General features: G+C 29.5%; 2 protein-coding genes across 3 annotated transcripts; both read right to left on the bottom strand.

The window, feature by feature from the left end:
- Nucleotides 1–222: 222 nt before the first annotated feature.
- LOC100817201 (mannose-1-phosphate guanyltransferase alpha-B) lies at nt 223–6,005 on the bottom strand. 2 transcript variants are annotated; one of them, XM_003526989.5, is made up of 15 exons: nt 5,721–6,005; nt 5,190–5,287; nt 4,976–5,076; nt 4,806–4,884; nt 4,578–4,638; nt 4,369–4,415; nt 4,185–4,277; nt 3,986–4,076; nt 3,771–3,819; nt 2,815–2,931; nt 2,586–2,733; nt 2,124–2,216; nt 1,974–2,042; nt 665–707; nt 223–535 (listed from the first exon to the last, which is right to left on the bottom strand). In XM_003526989.5, the coding sequence occupies exons 1-15, from the start codon at nt 5,776–5,778 to the stop codon at nt 435–437; spliced, it is 1,248 nt and encodes a 415-aa protein (XP_003527037.1). In that variant the 5' UTR covers nt 5,779–6,005; the 3' UTR covers nt 223–434. The 2 variants fall into 2 exon arrangements, with proteins under 2 accessions (XP_003527037.1, XP_025984715.1); XM_026128930.1 differs by lacking the exon at nt 5,721–6,005 and having other exon boundaries at nt 5,190–5,363.
- Nucleotides 6,006–13,913: 7,908 nt separating this feature from the next.
- On the bottom strand, nt 13,914–19,539 carry ALDH10A2 (betaine aldehyde dehydrogenase). Its single transcript, NM_001248061.1, has 15 exons — nt 19,431–19,539; nt 19,086–19,228; nt 18,418–18,498; nt 18,179–18,327; nt 17,807–17,899; nt 17,602–17,725; nt 17,398–17,463; nt 17,136–17,202; nt 16,866–16,942; nt 16,548–16,661; nt 15,336–15,413; nt 15,096–15,247; nt 14,671–14,731; nt 14,467–14,573; nt 13,914–14,004 (listed from the first exon to the last, which is right to left on the bottom strand). The coding sequence occupies exons 1-15, from the start codon at nt 19,537–19,539 to the stop codon at nt 13,914–13,916; spliced, it is 1,512 nt and encodes a 503-aa protein (NP_001234990.1).
- Between the last annotated feature and the right edge of the window lie 2,220 nt (nt 19,540–21,759).

Below are 21,759 nucleotides of genomic sequence, written 5' to 3'. Positions count from 1 at the left end.
TGTTTAAATTCTGTAAAATCTTACTTGTATATGATTATCGTTGGCTCAATTTTTTTTCCATAAAAATTGAATTTGAATTCTCCTATTAAATAGATTATTTTCATACATGTAAATGCAATAATATTTTATATCACTGCATCAATCCTTTGGTATGAAAGACTATTATGTTTCTTACGCCTGACAGTTATGATGTCACATATGCCCCTTTTGCACAATAGAATATATATTTGATATACTTTCATTTCTTTATTAAAATAGCAACATTGATGTGTGTACTACAATGAATATTTTGCTCCAAAAACAGTCAATTTTGGGACAAAATCGATTATACCCACTGTTTTTGGGTTTCCAAACTAGATACTAAATTAAACAAAAGTCGCTGCAAATACAATCACAAGGAAAATATAAAGGCAACAATGGGAGCTTTGGAGGTTCTATAAAAGAATCTCATCTTGAACACCCAAATTTAGGGTCTTATGTGGCAGAACAATGCTATTCAAAACCACTACCTCATCCTCAACGGTCACAGATTCACCTGGTCTCAGCAAGGGAACAAGAATTGCATAGTTGGTAATTTAACTTTGCCTTTTCATACTTCTCCATAAAAATACAAAATAGAAATAAATAATAAGAGACAAAATGTAGACAAGGTTAAGAAAGGTACCAAGTATTGTTACCCCGAGCTTTGCATTGTAATCTCCACTAGCCTGATTTAATTTTTTCAATTTAGCCAACAAATTGGCAATACAATCAAAATATTTACCAAACAAAATAAATTAAAAGTAAAGATAATGTAAGCACAACAAGTTGCATATTGATAAACGCTTTCGTTGATGACATCACCCTCAAGATGGGTGAAAATGTAAGAGGCTACAAAAGGGTAAATCTATGCCAGTTCAGGGCCTAGAAATTTACTTACTTAAGGTTGTTATACAATACTTAATAAAGTAATTAAATGGGAAATATAAAGGAATGGACAAAACTTAGGTGTAATTTTTTAGGAGTTTTTGCCTTTTTGGGTTACTCTCATTTAATTAGAGTTTTATTTTGGTAACATGCAAAATAAAGATTGACATTTAAGGTCAGCACTGGTTACTGAGGAAAAACTTTATTTTTGATAGAAAAACAACACAAAAAACACTTTGCACCACAATTTTGTCAAAAAATAATTGTATTGAACTAAATAACCCTTTATTAAGTGATATTAATCATACCAATCTTCTCTCACTTATGAAAACCAAACGTGAAGTTAGTAAAAAGAATAATTAATGACTCATTAGTTTTCTATAATGACATTAAATGGGACAATGAAAATTTCCTAACACAGCTGATAAAAGTGGACAGTTAGAGTATAATTTCCTAGTTTTCATCATGAATGATGACTCCCAAAACACAAGCAACAATTGCATTCGTAGGGTAGTGACATTACCCTGATTAGAAGAATAGTTGGGATGAGTAAACTCATCCAAACTCTCAGATTTTTATCTTCTTCTGATGTCAAACTAGTAATAACTGTGATGGTTAAATTCATATTCAATTTACATGCTGATAATGCCAATTGTTTAAGGGAGAAAAGTACACAATCATCCAATCACAACACATCATATATGGTAAGTTTGTTGACTTTTAAAATAATTCAAACGATGATTTGTGATTGAATAACCATGTAAAACCAAATCAGCCAAGCATTCTTTTTTTTTACTAATTGGCATTTAAGTCTCCAAGTCCGTGCTTAAGACTATGCATAATGCTATATAATGGACCAAGTGAAACTAAAAAATGTATATGATCAGACTTGATATAAAAAGCTTGTCATACAGGTAAATACGTGTTTTCTAGTTAATGAGAAGGGAATGCATCACTATAACTGTTTCTGAGCAATCTTGAGAGCTCTATATAAGTAGCAGGAAATACAATACATGCATTTTAGGTGGTGAAACAGTTTAATTTAATATTAAAATTTCTAAACTTGCCTCAACACATGCCCATCGACCAATAGATGATTTCCATCCAACAATTGCATGACCAACAAGAGCATTTTCCTGTAAGATGAAATAGAAAAATAAAAAATTGGAGCTCCAAAAATACTTATGCAATTTCAAACCAAATAACTGTACACCTGCCTTGATTTCAACGTCATCAAGGATGATACAATGTTTGAGCCTTGTACCAGCTCCTATACGAGCATTTGCAGATATTGATACACTTGGACCAATCTGTTCAATCACATATACAAATGTCATTTGCATATCATGTGGTATCTAAATGCATCTACGATTTCTTCTCTTATTCTTTTATATATATATATATATATATATATATCTTTTTTTTGGGGGGGGGGGGACCAACATGAATAAAATGTCTATGTATGTTCATGAGTCATGACACAGATCAAGAGGCCAAAGATATGCAATTTGCCAATAAATTACAATATGAAATCATTTTACATACATCAGAAGTACAAATAATATCCTTAAGCTGTTGCAAAATTTAAAATTAGTACTATTTCATGACTGAAACAGAGAAACTAAGATGATTGTGAAAGCCTCTAGTTAGAAATTAAGGAAAAACAGGTGAATATTCACCTTAGCAGATGGATGCACTTTTGCTGATGGGTGAATGTAAACATCACCGGTGATGCTGGCTTTTTTAATACCATCTCCATTTGCTAATAAATGGGGGGATGTGTAACGAAATTGGGCAAGATACAAGCCAGAACATTTTATGGACATTCTGCAAGCATTAAGTCAACACATAAAGATAATTGCCCGTGAAGGAAATGATGAAAATATGTAACATATTACTCGGGCTTACCCTGGAGTTTTGATTTGTTCCCAAAAGTCATTGGTTTCATAAATGTACAATTGCTTCTTCCCCGCAAGAGGTGAGAGGATATCTTGATCCAATCTGACATAATTGACTGGAAGACTCCTGCAGCAGAACTCTTCAGAATCAGATGTCACAATAAACCTTGTAGAGTACTCGATATCTTGATCCAAAAGCACAAAATATATATGCATGGTATAATTATAAATGGCTTTGAAATAAGAAGATAGACAATTCTTCAGATGCAGGAAAAGCAACATGGATCCTGAGGTGGCCCTGAAAGTATGATTTAGGTATGCAAAACCAGAGTTATAAAGCCCTTAATTTAATAGTTTTTTTGACAACTTTTGGTAAGAGCACAAGTTACCCTCACACTATTTGGGTGCAAGACTAATCCTCACTTGGGCATTGCCGCCCTGGTCACAAGTTGCTTCTGGTGGATTTTGAACCCTCTGCGTTGCAAGTGCACCCAAAAAAGACAAGTTCCAAAAGGCACAATACTATTATGCGTGATTAACAAGCAAACATATTATAACTTCATATCAGAACTACTATTTCTGACCATATGTGTAAGCATGTGCTAAATTTCAGGAAATAAACCATATGATCTACTAGGTTAGAAGTAATAACATTTAAAATTCCTTTTCATAGTTTATTTGTTCATTCAGGTAGATCATGTAGGAAATATTTCATAAGTGATATAATTTCCAATTATAACTTTGCTTATATTGGGAGTCAATAGGTGCAGGAAGCTCATCCTTAAATGCTTTTTCTGTGACAATTAATTATTTGTCAGCTTCAATAAATGTTATATATTAATATATGTAAAAGTCAAGTGTATGCATACTACAGGGATCCTTGACTAGAATTTAAGCTTCAGCTCATTGCACAAATTTCTATAGTTGATATCATTAATAATCTTTTGTCTATTCATAAGTACAGACCTTGTGTCTGGCTGCATTGCTTCAAAGCTTGAGACACGTCTTAGGTTAGCTGCAATAAAAAAGAGTTAACATACAATAGGACAAACTTCAGTTATCTTCAATTATTTAGATCCAGAATAATGAAATAAAATGAATATTTTCACATTTTGAAGTTAAATATAAAGTCATTTTTTATAAAACAATCCATATGGTCCAGCCTAAGATGTCTCACCGACCTCTGTCTTTCCGCTGAGTAGAAACACCCTCAATGGCTGTAAAGATATCAGGTGTAAATACGTACACACCACAGTTTATACGATCACTTACCTGCATTCAGGTATGCTGATAGTGTAAGACAGTAAACAATGGGGAGGAAAGGAAAGATTTTCAAATTTTACTTCCACAATTCAAGGCATAAGCACAGGATGAACATACAAAAGTTTCGGGTTTCTCTGTGTAATGCAATAGTTCATTAGTGGTTGGATCAGCTACTAATTCCCCGAACTCACTTGCTGACTCTGCAGAAACCTTCAAAAGGGGGAAGAAATACAAAATAAATTTGGATGTTAATCAACAAAAATTAATGCTAAAAATACATTGTGTGTGTGTATTCTCCAACCTTGACAACTAGTATTGTTCCCATCCCACCATATCTTTTATGAGCATCTGTAACCATACATGGGAGAAAAAGCAACAATTAGTTGTTGCATAGTCACATAACAGTTAATTAAGAGATGTCAAGGAAGCTCAAGGTTACTATTCTGCAAAGAAACTCATCAAACAGTTGCAAGTAAAAGAAAATACAATCTATTTCAGAACAGAAATTACCCAGCATTTCTGGCAGTGGAAAACTGCAGCATACATCACAGTTCAGCAAGAAGATATGTGACTGCCATACAAAACATGATCAACACTATAAAAAAAAACATATAACACAAGTACTAGTGCACAAAACATTTCAATCACATAACATAGCAAAACTTTTTGAACACACAATCACAAGTAAGAAAGTTTCTTAGAATCAAGCATGACAAAGTCATAGGTGAAGATGAAAACCGGATCCTCTTCCATGATCAGATCTCTAAAATGATAAAGACCACCAGCTGAACCATGTGGCCTGTCTTCCTTCAAGTATCTAATATTAAAGCACAAATGACATACGTGACTATTCTTATATTAAGAAAAAAATGGTCATAAAAGATGATTAGTAAGAAAAGACAACACACCTAACAGGGACTTTAAGCTCATTTGAGATAGAAGATACATATAAGGCAAATTCGCGTTCCTCGTAGAAACCAAGCAGATAAATCTGAGCCAAATTAGGAATCTGGGACACAAATGACAGTTAGTTACTTGGCAGATTATATATAAATACATTACATGACATCATTTATCATTATTATTTAAAAAATAATCAGAATGATGTCCAATTGTGTATACCCTTTTACAAGCAGAAATTGGATGATGAACCATGGGTTGTCCTGCTAATGGAAAAAGTGGCTTGGGTACGTTGAATGACAATGGTCGGAATCTAGTACCTGCAAATGCAAACATAACAACAAAATACATAGAATCATTATCAAGCATAGAATGAATCATTCTCCAAAAATCACGTTAAAATACTAGTTTACATGATTTTAAGTAAATGTTCACATGTTTAATTTCACCTTAAGAAATGAATTGATTCTGGGTCTATAATTGATTATAAGTTAAAGCAACTTTACAGTTGGATGAGAAATTTTAACTGAATTTTACTGCTAACTTGCTTTTACAACGGAAACATCTAACGATGAATTACATCATTTCAAAGTCAATTTTGTCAAGGCTCATTTAGAGACACATTTAATTTAACAAGATAAACCAATGTGTGTGGTCTCAACTGAAGAGACTAACAGGAGGAAGTGAAATGGTGAGGTGGCATTTAGTGAATCAAAATTGTGCTATGAATGAATGAACGAAATGCAATAATACCTTTAGTGGGTCCTCCAACCATGATCACAGCGACGACCCTCTCATTTGCAGCTACCATTTTGGCTAACTGAGAGAAACTAGGATGCCCTGAACAGTTAAACACGAGAGAGAAGAGAAGAAAGAAGGTTGAGTTTCAGAGTTCAGAATGAGGCCACTTGTTTGTGTTTTTGGAAATTGGGGTGTCGCAGAGAGAGAGAGAGTAACGAACAAAATATCTGAAAGTGCAATGTAGTTTCGTTTTTGGGGGCTCTAGATTTAGATGAGGCTGTGTTGGATTTGTACATCAGATCACAAGTTTCATTGTCGGTAAATATAAGAACATGATGACACAACTCAGTAAATTACACTTCTCGCTTTGTGAGTTTCATTTCCTGTTTTTTTTTTTTTTTCATTGCTTTATTTTTTTTCACACAGACTTTTTTTATTTATATGAATCAAAAGAAAGATATCATGTTGATTTTTTTTATCACTTTATTGATAGAGAATATTAATAATTTTGTTGATTATTAATTTTTATTGAAAAATTTAATTAATCATTTTTAATAATATTTTTTCTTTTAATTAATTTTTTTCATTCATAATTTTTAAATATGAGATCTTATTTAATAAGACTAAGTAGTATACTTGTTGGTGTTATGCGGGTTGGTATACTATGGATGTTTACACTTTACAGCAACTAAAGTATACTCTTTGTTTTGTTTCTTTTCATTAAGTATATTTACTTTTACAATGTTACACTTATACTGATAAACTACTTGGAAGAATATAATCCATTTACTTTTAATAGGTAAAGAAATTAAAAATACAATTTCATTTAGGTAAAAAAATAAAATGTATGTATAACACTCATGCAACATTTTAATAAGTTATTGGCAAAGGTTAGTAAAGACACTAATTGAGAAAATAATAATTAAAAATATTTATTAAAAGCATTTATCATATTAAAGTTTACATTTTAAATAATTAATATATCAAAAGCATTTTTCATATTAACTAATAAATATTTAACATCGATACAAATATTTATTAAATATTTTTAAAATATAATTATATATTAAATATAATAAATATTTATTATATTTAATATTTATAATAAATACTTATTTATAATTATTAAGTTTAAGAAAAATTTGTTATATTTAATACATAATTATTTTTAATAAGAATTTTTTTTATAATACTAACACACAGAATTAAAATTTAAAAGACTAAAATTACATAATTATAAAATTTAAAATATTAAACTTACTCTATCAGATCAAGAATCAACATGTCAAATCATCTATCATATTATTATGTTAATGTTAACATATCTAAGTGTGATTCATATAATATGTTATTAATCAATATTAGGTCAATATATCTTAAGTAATTATTAGACTAAAATCATATAATTATAATTATAATATCTATGAAACTCAATTGGTGTAAATTAAACCTTTAAAGTTTAAAATTAGTGATACTTAAGAATCCCAATTAATATAATTGGAAACTAAAATATTAAAAGATAGATAGCGTTGGAGTAATAAATAAGGTAGAGAAGCCTATGTTAGGTTGTAGAAAAACATTTACACCTTATTTTGTTTTTATGGAAATAGAAAGAAAGAAGATAAAATGAAAATATTAAATTTTGATTGTTTATTTAAGAGAAAAATAAATATGAACAAGGAAAATCATGATTATAGTGGTAGCAAGTTTTCTTATATGATTTTGTAGTTTCTTAATTCCTATGAATTTATTTGATAGTTAATATATAATATAATAGAATAAAATAATCATTTTATTGCTTCAATAGGACATGATAACACTATCATCTTTTTTATTTTATCATTGAAATGTATTTCTTAAATCTCCAAGGGGGAGATAAGTTTGAATCAATGATAGAAAAGTTCTATTTCTTTCTTTCTCTTTTTCTTTGTCCTCTCTCTATATATTATGCAATATATTGAATTTATAATAATAATTATATTACAATTATATATATATATATATATATATATATATATATATAATCAGTATATTATTTTATGTATATATATCAAATAATTTTGACATGTAAATTTAAACCATATTATTAATTAAAATATTAAAAATTAAATAATTGTTATTCAAATACTTTTTAAAGAAAATCACAGTAATTAAAATTTATAAAAACTTATATAATTTGTTTATTATTTTAAGAAAAATATCTACACAAATAAAACATAATTTTGTATAATTTAGTTAATTTTTTTTATAATTTTAAAAAATAAATTAAAATTTATTTTAAAAAATTATGTAATTTTAATTAAACAATAATTTTGTTATTTTAATATAATTTATAGTAGTATTATATGTTATCGGTGTCTGATTTGTTATTTAGGATTAGTGCGAACTAAAAGTTAGATAAAACTTAAGTTTATCATATTCTTAGGCTACTTTCATATTCTATCATATCTTCATCACTAACATTGTTTAGCATTTATTTCACGATCCTTGCTGCATAGAGGAGCTGCAAAATCTTGTTCATAATGATGAAATCATTATTAATGTTTTGATGGTCGTATGTCACCTAATTCATTTTTTATGTGCACTTAATGAAAAGAAAATAAAGTGTTCAATAAATTGCAAAGTTTAGAAATAGATTATATTTATAATGCAAAAAGTTAAAAGTATTTGAAAATAATTATATACGCAAAAAAAAAACTTTTAATCAAGTAATAGTAATATTTTAAAAGTAAATTTCGCTTTTATCTAATATATATATATATATATATATATATATATATATTTACATGGACTTGGGACTTGGGGAAGAAAAGAAATGCTTTTCAATGAAGAGGTTAATGAACAAATAGCCAAAGAGGGTTCTGTTCATACAGGAAGGAATCCTTCAACGTGAAACATTCAGAAAGCTGTCAATATAGACAGATTATCTAATTTTGGATCTTGTCTTGTTTACTTTGTGAAAAGAAAAAACATATGCATTTTACAATCCCCTACTTGTGATAAGTTACCAATATAGTAATCTTAATATTATATTTAACTCTATAAAATGATAAAGAATAAAAAACATTCACATTTGTTGATTGGAAAATTCAATAATTCAAAATTTGTGATAAAATTAAATACACATATATAAAAAAATTTAAAATTATTATGAATTCAAATTTTAATTTTTTTTCTTCAAATTACTAGATATTTATTATACTTTATCTTCTGAAACACATTTCCTTTGATTTAAAGAATCAAACTCCTTCAATTGAATGTGCATATCCGTGGTTTTAACTTTTAAGGCCGATTTCTCTCCCTTTCATTATATTAATTAAACAATAAGCTCATAGAAGTTGAGTTCAACCTAACGTAGCATAATTGCATTGGCTGAAATTTCGCTATGAAGTCGCACAAATGATGAGGACAAGAAAAGGAAGGAGCAATAATCTGTCTCGATGTATCGTACAAAAGGATAAATTGGAAATTGAATAATGAATTAACAACTTGCCTGCTAGTAACGGCTAATTAACAACATGTTCATGCAATCGCCCTTCATAATTTCAGAGAAAGAGAGAGAAGAAAATAAAAGGCAAAAGAGTGAAATTATAACAAATCTTCTTTTAAACTACTCTGAAGTGCAACGTGAAATTTATGAGTATAGTTATTGTAACTAAAAGAAAGTAAATTAAAAAATGATGTACATTATAATTTTCTTCATTTTTTTCAAACATTCGCCTTATTTATTTTATATATCTTTCATTTCATGTGCATCCAAATGTATCTCGTTTCGTAAGATAGACAAAGTTTGATATCTTAAGTTTAGTTGCAGTACTTTTGATTAAGCAACTAGCTAGGTAAAATATGCCCCATATGGCCATATTCATTCTTTAGTTAAATCATCTTGTTTGGAGGGAATAGCAATTAAATTATCCATGAAAATCTAAAGTAGTGCGTTAATTTATGCCGGAAAATTTTATGGCATAGATATTACAGTGTTACACGTAAACAGGAATAATAATAATAATAATAATAATAATAATAATAATAATAATAATAATAATAATTTACATTATTAATAAAAAGAATATTCCATCTTTCGTGTATACAATTTTTTAGACCGTTTTATCTTTTAACTAATTTTGAGAACTATTCTAGACCAAAATAGTTTTGAAAACTATTATGTATCAAACTATTATAAACAATAACTCTTCAGACATGATAGTTATCTTACATCTGTCAACCATTTTTCTTATTTTTAATTAAAAAACTAAAAACTAAAAGATAATAATAATAATAATAATAATAATTCAACATTTATTTCAAATAATAATATGTTAACTATGTAGCAAGGATACCATGCCATGCTTAAAGGGGGGAAAATGGTGAGAAAGAAGAGGCTATAGGTAGCCCATAGAGATAAAGAAAACCAGTTTGTTAATGAAGTTGCTTTCGTGAGATGGCGAAAAGGGAAGTGCGGATTCTAAATCTCGAGAAAGACAAATTGATACCCCCCATTGATGTGATATTAATGCCCAACCTCGCAATCAATTACTTTTGCATCAAGATAGCGGAAAAAGTAGTCATTGAAGAATAACTGGAATTTTCTTTCTTCTAGAATAAGCAACGAAACGAGCATGGATTACATAAACAACATCAAACTACGTAGCATTCATATCTGTGGACCCAAAGGTCTAATATTGTATGATTATTAATTAAGCTATAAATAAAGTGATATTTGCATCATACTTAGATGCACCCTTACTAGGAATGGCATTATTGTAAACTACTTTCTTTAAGGAATATTTCATTGCTATAGTGTCACAAAATTACCTACGCGTGTGAAAGGCGTAAATTCATTAACCATTGACTCACATTATTGGATGCAAGTTCAACACTTTCGCAAGCTCTTTACAAACTCAAGGAAACATTACTTTATCTTTAAGTTGTTAGGGTCAATTATGTTTTTAATTTCTTAATTTTTTTAAAAATTTTAAGTTTTAGTCTCTAAATAAAAATTTGATCACTCAAAGTTCCTAAAGTTTTCTTACATTATAACTTCTAGTTTTTGTCATTAGAATAAACCATTAAACAATTATTCTAGTTTTTACTGTTAGTCTAAATTATTAAACAATGATGTGACATGTCATTTTTTAAATATTTAACTTCAATAATTTTTTAGTGATTTTTAACCACTAGAAATAAATCGTATCAAATTGGAAAATGGAAAGATTTGTATAAGTTATACCCTTTGTCGCTACTTTGTGGTAAATCGATAGGTATCAATACGGTAGATACCTTTGCTTGCTTGATTTTTTAAGATATTAAAGGTTTTTTGAAAGTTAAAAATCAACAGAAATTATTTCTCTACCCTCTCTAATCATATCCAAAACAAATCTTCTAATAAAGAGTAAAAGACACAACCAAACCTAGATATGAAATTGATCCCTCCCCCTCCCCCCCAAATTTGAACACTATCACCCTCATTTTGAAACAAGTGCAAAAAATCATAACCCTTTTAAAAAAATCCAGCAAACTAAACAACAATCACAATTGTTTAAAATCACAACAAAGGTTATGTTTGACAAAATTAGTTGGTAGTTGGAAGATAGAAGTTAGAAGCTTAAAAGCTAGTTTATTAAAATATTATGTATTTGATAACACTAATTGTTGAAATATCTAAAAAGTGTAAAATGACAGAAAAATAATAATATCATGATTTATTTGAAAAAAGGTAATTGGAAAATTCAATAAATATATTAATGTTAAAAAGAAAACATATACAAAAAGCTACAACTTAGCATTTTCTAAGTAGTGTTTCAAAAAATGCTAGAAACTATTAAAAACAACTTGTTTACTGAACATTCAAATAAGTATTTTAGTTAGTAAAAAAACTAGAAACTAGCTGAAAATGTTTTGTCAAACATAGTCGAAAGAATTAGAATCAAGATCAACTAAGTTCAGATTTTTGAGTGCGACCAAAAATCATTTAATGGTGTTTGAGATACCAATAAGCTCTTCTCCCATGCGTGTCATGGCACCGACGATCAAAGTGGTGGCTGCAACAACTAAATAAGGAGAAGAGTTAGACGATGATAAGGCTAAGGAGGTTGCCGAGGTGGAGGGACTCCGCAATGGGGTCAACTCTGCATTAGACCTTAAGGGTTGGTGTTAAGCACCTGTCAAGGATTTCAATGACATTGTTGTTGTTGCGATGAGGTTGCTGTTGTTGGAGGGTGCAAGTGGTTTTTGTGATACCATGGAGAGGAAACGGAGAAGAAGGGGGTTTAAAGGGATAGAAGAAGTGCTTGTTTGAATGGGTGAAGATGAGTGATTGTGTTAGAGCATAAATGAAGAGAGATTTGAAGTTTGTATAACTTTTAGATTTGGTTTTGCTTAGCTATTTTTAGAGAGTGTAAATTGATTTTGGTTTAATAGGAAGGTGAATGGTTGCAAAAAGAAGTAGAGGTCAGAGAAGCATTTTTTGGCAATATTTAGCTGCCAAAAAATGAACTGAATTAAATAATTATAAAAAATGACATGTGATGGTCTTAGAGGATATCACATCATTGTTCAAGAGTGCACTCTAATGGCAAGGACTAAAAATTGTAACAAAAGAAAACTTTGGGAACTTTGACCGGTCAAACTTTTGTTTTGGGACTCAAATCCAAAATTTTAAAAAGTTTAGGAATTAAAAACTTAGTTAACCCTTATCTATGTAGTCAAATTCAAGTGATAACCAATATGATACATTAAAAAAGTTGAACTTAAAAAGGGTGTAATTCTAAGTTATTTTTTTAATCTAAGGTGGCTCAATGTGTTGGACTCATGCTCAAATGTGGGTTTTCTTTTGTGTGTGTGTGTGTCAGATTGCTAATATAGTCACAAATGAGCATAGATAATGATGATGACATCTACATAGACTTTAATACTCAAGTCAATAAAAATTCTAACAAAATAATAATATTTAGGACAAAGAAGATATATGACCGTGCATAAGAGATTTGATATTTTAAAGATATATGATATATGACAAGGTATAAGATGATGTTATAAGTGATGTATTTTAATATTTTTACGGGTATCTTACCTCTTTTATTTGTGTAATCAAATTAACCTTTTAATGAGTATTTATGTGGCAGTTGCAAGGTGGATTTGAGGCTTCTTGACTTGAGGTGTTCGTTTGATCATTATACTAAGGTTCATATTTATGGCATAGATTTCAACAATATTAGTTGCCTATCATGTGAAAAAATAAAAATAAATTTTTTTTAGATTAAATCATCAAAGATTCCACCAAAAGTGACAACTTAAATCATGAAGACATGGATCAAAATTGCTCACAACACTAGACTTCATATCCCTCATTGGTGAGACCTCATCATTTTACTAATTAGACATATAACTGACTTGGATTGAGTTTAGTTTAGTTCAATTTACAAGTTAATCTATTTAAATATAATTGAAATGGATTTGATTCAGATTTTTAAGCAACCCAACTCGACCTTAATTGGATTGGGTAATTAAGTTAAGTATTTTTTAAAATATTTTTTTAAAATTTTGTAAAATTAAAAAAACAAAAATAGAAAATAATCATATAAATGATTTTTTTAATCTACAAAATCAAAAGTATGCTGAATCAAAAACATTATTGTTTGAATGAGGTTGAATTAAATTGGGTTAGTCGAGCTGGTTAGTCAAACATGACATGCTTCCACCTGTACTCTAATCTCATTTTTTTTTTTAATGAAGACAACAATGACTTATTTTTTAGCATATGCCTAGGAAAACAAATCAGGGAGCTCCTTGCAAATTATTTCATTTTTAGGAGCATTTTCATTTAAAAAACAATGTTTTATTGTTATCTTTTACTACGCATTTTAGTATTATTTTTTAATCATAATTAGAGTTTCACTTCACTAATTTATGCAATAAAAAATTGCATTATAGATGAGTATCAGTTACTTGTGTGAAACTCCAATTTTAACTAGAAAACACAACAAAAACATTTAAGAAATCACATGTAAACATTGTAAAAAAAAAGTTCTAACGTGAAGATCATCATCACAAATAAGATAAAATCAACTCAGCCCGTCATTAACAAGGCCATGGAACAATTTCAGTGTTATACATATGCACATTATTTTCTCGAATTAAGATCATCATCACAAATTAATGTCCCCCACAACTTATTCATGCCAGATTTTAGAACAGCAATTCATATCACAGCTTTGAAGGCGACTGATACCAGCCCCACGGTTCATCAGATATGTACTTGGTCACTTGCTTCACACTTAAATAGTTCTCGAGTCCCCTGAAATAATAAACAACAAAAACTCAGACCCAGATTCAGATTCTCAGATGAAAAACAATCAAGAATCAAGATATAGCCTAACCAATATTTTTAGAGTTTACAGCATAAAGTTTTTTACATTGTGAGTCAATTAAAAATAATCCTAAACATGCCTACTAAATTTTTTCCGCTCTGTAAAATAGTCTTACCGTCATCCAATCACCAACTGGTCATGTACAACAATTACCTTAAAAATTACACCAATAGTGATGTGTATATGACAGTGTGAAACTCTTGATAAAAATTCACAAGCTTGAATTTTATATTAATCCACGCTTGGATGATAAAGTAAAAAACATTTACACCATTAATGTGTTCCAATTAAATTCACATTTTTATTTTCCACAAATAACTATTAGATGAGGGATTAAAGGCATTAAAATTGACTTCCTCATTCACTGATATAGGAAATAAGATTCATACCATTCTCCTAGTTCACGACCAAAACCACTACGTTTAACGCCTCCCCATGGAGCTTGAATGAAGCTTGGTTGAGCACAATTTATCCATACAATTCCAGCCTGAATAGCCTGCACAAAAAGCAATACAAGTATAAATATTAACCATTCAATTTACATAAAACCCTTTTGTTTTGCAGTTTTTATGATAATCTAGGATCAGTCTCACCTTTGATATGCGCTCGCATCTTTCTAGATCTTTTGACATTACAGCAGACCCTAAGCCGTAGCTGTGAAATAACAGATCATATACAACATTGATTAGCATCAATGCACAAGTGAATAAAAAGTAGTTACAGGCGTTAAGTATTACAGTTTTAAATATGTTTTGGCTTTAAAATGTTTTTGGTTCCTCAAATTGAGGTTATTATTTTAAATTTTTGGTCCTTTAAAATTTAAATTTATTTTTTAGTCTCTCAATCTTTGAAAAATAATCTTTAGTCCCTTCTGCATTAAAAAATCAGTCAAAAAAGACTAAAAAGAACATTGTTCAAAATTAGAAAACAAAAAAAATTTAGGGGATAAAAAATAACGATGACTCAAATTTAAGGAATAAAAAATATACTTAAACCTCCAGAAAAATAATTAACTCACTGTGTGTCATTTGCTAGTTCAATAGCTTCTTCTTCGGTACTGAATGTTTTCACACATAGCACAGGTCCAAAAACTTCTTCTCTCCAAATTTGCATCGAGGTAGTCACATCAGTTATGATGGTTGGTTCAACAAAGTACCCCTTTTTCAAATGCTGCCATCAAATTTGACAAATCTATCATTTCTCATGACAAGTTTTGCAATACATAACCGGGCACACATACTAGAGAGTATAATCATACCTCTGGGCGAGACCCTCCAATCAAAATTGTTGCACCCTCACTCTTAGCAGTTGAGATACAATTCAACACTTTTTTATACTGAACCATATAATCCAAACATTAGATATGATAAAATGTTGGTTCAAGACAAGTAAGTGCATTAACAATGTCAGGAAAAACTTATTTTCTTCATATAACAAACCACTTGATTTTTTTTCATATAACTTCGATTAATATATACTACATGCAACCATAATCACTGACATCACACTAACATACATTTCCATTTTGGATGATGGCGAAGGCATTTGAATAAACACAAGCAGAAATACAGAAGTCTACGTTAGCAGTAGATTTCAGTGTTACATATCTACTTCAAACAATATCTTAAACCCAAAACTACAGCGTATTAGAGGAAGAAATGAAACAAGGTGTAACAACCAGAACATGACATATCTTCGTTAAAGGCAGAAGTACATTAATCAGAAAGAGTAAGTAAAAATAGCAATGAAATTACATTATCATTACAACCGACAGTTTCTCCTTCTAAATTATGAATTAAAACATAAAGTAAAAGTAACATATGTAATAATTGCATCCATTCCTTTGACAATTTTTAACATAATGAAGCATTCAACGAATGAACCATGTTCAGATGAAGCATATCTCTCTGTAGTCTGCAGTTTTTTCTTTTTTATTGGAAAAGTTCAAGGGAATACTACCTTAAGTTTCCCCTGTTTGGACTTGAAGCATATACCTTAAGTTTTTATGGAGATGTGACCAGTTACTTCTAGAGAGAGAAATGGTCACACAAAGAAATCCTTGATTTCAGAAAATGTTCAAGCAAACAGCATCTATTTTTCCTTCAAAATAATCCAAAATATGCTTATATTTTTGACTTCTAAAGGCATTTCTATGCTGAATATTTGCACTGCTTTCCTGCTAAATCACTAAACTCTTCCAAGTGTGTCTGTACTAACTAATTGCTGATATATGTTAGATTTTTTCTGCTAGACCTATATTCGGATATATTTCAAATATAAATTAAATTTTTTGTATTCCAAAGACAAATACTGATTGCCAGACAAAGTGTTTAACATTTGCACTTTTTATGGTTTTTCCTAATACTATAAAGGAGTAAATGAAAAAAGCATTCTTTTACAATGTAAAAGCAGGAGGGAGTAAGTTAAGCAAATATATAGTAAATACAAAAGTGATAAACATTAAACATACCTGTCCTTCACTAACAATAGGACCTAGCCTACAACCTTCTTCAAAGGGATCTGAAATTTTGATGTTTTTGGCCCATTGCACAAGTCTATTCACAAATTCTGTTGCTATACTTTCCTGAAACAGTAAAACCATCTCTCACTTTATCAATGTTCAAAACTCAGCCAATGCAATTGCTACAAAGTTTACAGACAAAATGATATCTGAGTATATCAGAACCTTCCTGTTTAGACAGCACAGTAAGAAAAGTAAGCTACAAATACTTGTTTGTGAAGAGGGAAATGTGTTATGGATGAATCAAAATCAATATGTTAAACTTACATGCACAATAAGGCGAGATGTTGCACTGCATATCTGACCATTTGTAAAGAAGCAGCCAAAGATGGTCCATTCAGCAGCTGTTTAAATCAAGGAAAATAGCAAAATAAATGTTAAATGGTATATGACTGTCTATTTGGATTTTGGTTTCAGTAATAGGTTCTAGGTACCCAAATTTTACTCATCGACAACCACTCAATCAGTTTCATGGGAAATATGATTCCTCAATGCAAGAAAACATAGGTTGTCCATAACAAAATAAAAGGCACTTACTCTTATCAAGGTCAACATCCTCAAAAACAATGATTGGGCTTTTTCCACCAAGCTCTAGAGAAACAGGCTGCCAACAAGAAACCCCAAATTGGATATTACACGATCTCACAAAGAAAAGAGAATGAAAATATGAAAGGAAAAATAAAAAGGATTTCTATCATTTCATCTTATGCTTGTTACTTAGTATCCTCTATTATATCTTTTAAAGCAGAATGACAATATAAATTGTACATAATTTGCAGATAATACTGCTTAAAAATACCTTCGTTAGCTGTGCTGCAGCTGTCATAATCCTGCTTCCAGTTGCAGAGCTTCCAGTAAAGGAAATCTGTTGAAAAGTTACACATCAGCCACAATGGCTAAGTAGTTTTTAAAAATCATAGCAAAGTAACAATACTTGCAATATATAGAATGAAATATATCTCCATATAATTTTGATTCTACTAATAAGTAAAATCGGTTGAACCTTGTCTACGTCAGGATGAGATGACAAAGGAGCACCAGCTTCATTGCCTAATCCAGTAACAATGTTTAATACCCCTGGAGGAAGGCCAACTTCTCTGCATATTTCAGCCAGCTCCAAACAGGTCCTAAAATTGTAAATGATAAGACAGCATAAGAAACCAACATATCAAATAATCAAGGTTGCACAATAGTTAATGAGAACATACACAGATGCCAATTCAGATGGCTTCAATATTGCTGTACAACCAGCAGCTAGAGCAGGAGCAACTTTCCATGTAGCCATCAATAGAGGATAGTTCCTAATGCATAACATAAATCATATAATTTCATTAGCTATTCAACACATTCAATCAGCAATTGACATCGTTGATAATGTGAGTGCATCAATTTCCTATGCAAGTAAACTGATAAGAATCTAAGTCAATGCAGCCTGGCCTCTATAACCAGTATGCACTAGATAAAAGCTAATTAATGCATAATATTTCACTTATGGACCTATGTTCAGTTTATAAAGATTGTTCATGGAAGTAAATTACATTGAAATGCATAAGCAGTTAAAATGAAGAAACAGCAAATACCATGGAGTAATTAATGCAACAACTCCGATGGGCTCCTTGAGAACATAACTCTTGAAGGTTTCCATAGGAAGGGATACAGGAGCATTTTGCTTTGCGTCCAATCCTTCTGCAAGCTCGGCATAGTAGTTAAAACAACCAATAACATCATCCTACATGATAAAGTCACAGATAAAAATAAGCAAAAAAAGCTCATGGTAACATCAGTTGTTGTTTTCCCAAAGTTAAATGTCACCACTCACCAGGTCTGCCAGTGCTTCATCTAGTGGTTTTCCACAATCAATTGCTTCAAGCTTTCCTAGTTCATCCTTTTTCTCTGTTATCTGTGATAAAGAAAAGCACAGTAAGGTGTCCACACATGCACATCAAAATGTATTTAAAGGGTTGAACAACTATCTTGATTTTTTTTAAAAAGAAAAACAACTTATGAAGATCGTATAGAAGAGGGTCATTATATGCAGCCATGCACTTGAATATGTAAAGATGTTGTTTTGGGATTCGAACTAATCACCAAGGCACAACTTTACTCTTATGCCAAGACTCACCCTCAAACAACAATCTTGATTATTTGTATTAAATTTAGTCAAAATTAAGCATCTATAAATATATGATTAAATAATTTTATTTTTTATATGTTAAAAAGTATATATATATATATATATATATATATATATATATATATTCAATGAATTTGATATAAATTAATAGAATATTAAACAAATTTTTGTTAATATAAAATTTTGTTATAGTATACATGATAAAGAACTTTTAATCCAATAGATAAAGTTATTCTATGGAAAGCTATTAAACAATATACTAGTTGATGCAACTTACTCAATAACTTCATATATAATTTTATCTTTTCCCTCTGCCAATAAAAACATATTCAAGTGAAAAAAAACGTTAGAACCTTTGAAGCGATGGCTCGAAGATAGCGAGCACGAACAGAGCCAGGAGCTGAAGACCAATCTTTGCCTTTGTTATGGGAAAAGGCTCTTTTAGCAGCATCCACCGCAAGGTCAACATCTTCCTTAGTAGCGGCTGGAATATGCCCTGAACACCAATCACATCAAGTCAAAATCTTAAAATTACATGTGTATTTTTTTTTTTTTTTACTTATTACTTACAAGTACTATGCACGTGTCAAAAATCATATCATAATCATAAACATAATAAATGAGTTTAGACACGAGTTTTGACAATAGAACAAAGAAGTCATGTGGAAAAATAATGAAAAGAAAGTTAGAGAGGGAACCTATGATGTCTTCAGTAGCGGGGTTGATGATCGGAAACCGATTGTTGAGAAGAGGGACTTTCCACTCTCCATCTATGAAAAGTTGTCTACTGGGTATGGAGATTGCCATTTTTCTCTTCTCACTTCTCACTCTATGCTATGTTATTGTATTCTTGATTGGATCAATAATAATGCAGCTACATGATAATATATATAAATAATGAGATTGAGGCTACGTCTTGTTCTTGCTAATGAGTCATCACAGATCTTTTTTTATTTTTTCTTGCTTTTTATGTCGGTGGTCGGTACCAATTTTTTTGTTGACTTTTTTTTTTCTTCTAGTTTCTTCGATTCTTGGTTTGGTAAGATTTTGGCTTGTAACGTTATTCTGTCCATGTTCTGATTGGTGGACTGATTGAAATTTTTACGCTTATAGCAGTTATATATGTCTCAAGTTATAAATGACAGATTGTTAATTACTCTCTGAAAAGTTCACTCAAATAACACATAAAATAAGTTGTTACAAAAAAAGAGTAATCACACCTTCAAAAAAAAAATAAAGAGTAATCACATTATACACGAAGACTCGTTAAGTTTAAAGTTTAAACACTTTTTAAATTTTTTAAAATTATTTTCACTTCTTTTCTTATCATATTATACAGCTTATTATATTTATATCTCTTTTTATTAACAAGTGTGGAAATTAATTGGGGGCAAAATTATTCCACTTTTTGTAAAAAAATATATTCCACTTTAATAAGTATTTTCTATTCTAATTCTGGATCTACTGCTGCCATAAATGTTGGCTCTATAAAATAAAAACTTTTAAGTTCATATATATTTGATTTTATTTTAATTTTTTAATAAAAAAAGTATTATTTTAAATCTCTTACGTATTAAAAAATTTATTTTAAACTTTTGCTATTAAACTAATAATTAATATATATTAGAAGAGTGACAATATCACATCATCAGTAAATATATCACTTAAAATAAAATTTTAACATATCATTAAATTCAAAGTAATAAAATAAATTATTAGAGATTAAAAAAATGATGATTAGCCCACAATAATGGACATAGCCTCATATTACGTGATACAGAGACCCCAACCATATCTCCTGTCACATTATTTGTTGCCGAGAAATCCTGGCTGAGTGTATAATATTTTTAATTTTATATAATAGCAGTACTATAGTATCTTTTGTTCACGCGTCTAGACTCTGAACTGCGTCTTTCAAAATGGAAGCACGGAAACCAATGCCACAAAAGATTGTTTTTAGCACGTGGACGGTATATGGCGAATATTTATTACTAAATGAGTTTACATTTTCATTCAATTACGAATTTAACGTGTGTATTTTTATTTAAAATAATTTTATATTTTTATCTAATTATAAATTATATTTTAAATTATTTTAAGATTATTATTTTAGAAGTTTATTATACATGATGAATTATAATTAAATAATTATATAAAAAATTTTATATTATTAATATATAACCATTTTTCTCTTCAATTATAACTTACTATATATCATAAATTTATTAATTTTTATTATAATTACTTTAAGAGAAAAGGAATATGCATCAACGGTGTAAACAGTTTTACACATTCATTAAATCACAACACATCAATATAAGATAAATTTATTAGCTTTTAAAATAATTATCTTAAAGTAATTCAAAAAGTGATATATGATTGGATTAAACTATTTTAAGATGTAAATACACACGCATTAATTTGTCAAAGCATAGCCAAATGACTCTTACTTTAAAAGTCATAATAACAATAATTTGTAAATATATGACAGTTTAAAATTATTTTACACTTTTGTACTATTAGTGCATATCTACATTTGAGAATATAAAAAAAATTTAAATACTTTGTTTTCAATTTAGTGTTTTTTTTTTCATTTTCTTCTTTGCAATTTTTTCAATTTGAGTCCTTACCAAATGTGTGTTTGTTTTATTTTTCGTTCTTAAAATGTTTAAATAGCTCTTTAAACAATACAAAAAAGTGTTTTGAAAAAGTAAAAAACAATTATCTAAAGCATTTTAAGGAAAAAAACAAAATCAGCACATTTTGTAAGCATTAAAAGATTATTTTTTTACAAGGACGAAAATAAAAAAAATACTAAATTGCAAGAAAAAAATATTTAAACAAAAAAAATGATAAATGGTCTAAAAGTAAAAGGAATCAATTCATGCTTCAATTAGGTAGTTCTTCGTGGGCAACCATGTGGAAGAAACTACCACATTTAAGCTTTAAGGGCCACCATGAAATACCAGTGAATGAAAATGATTTTCACTTGAGGATGAGACTATCATGTGAAAAAGACTCACATTT

The sequence above is a fragment of the Glycine max genome, chromosome 6 (assembly GCF_000004515.6).
Source record: "Glycine max cultivar Williams 82 chromosome 6, Glycine_max_v4.0, whole genome shotgun sequence".
Taxonomy (NCBI): Eukaryota; Viridiplantae; Streptophyta; class Magnoliopsida; order Fabales; family Fabaceae; genus Glycine; species Glycine max.
This window is presented reverse-complemented; position numbering and strand designations above follow the sequence as displayed.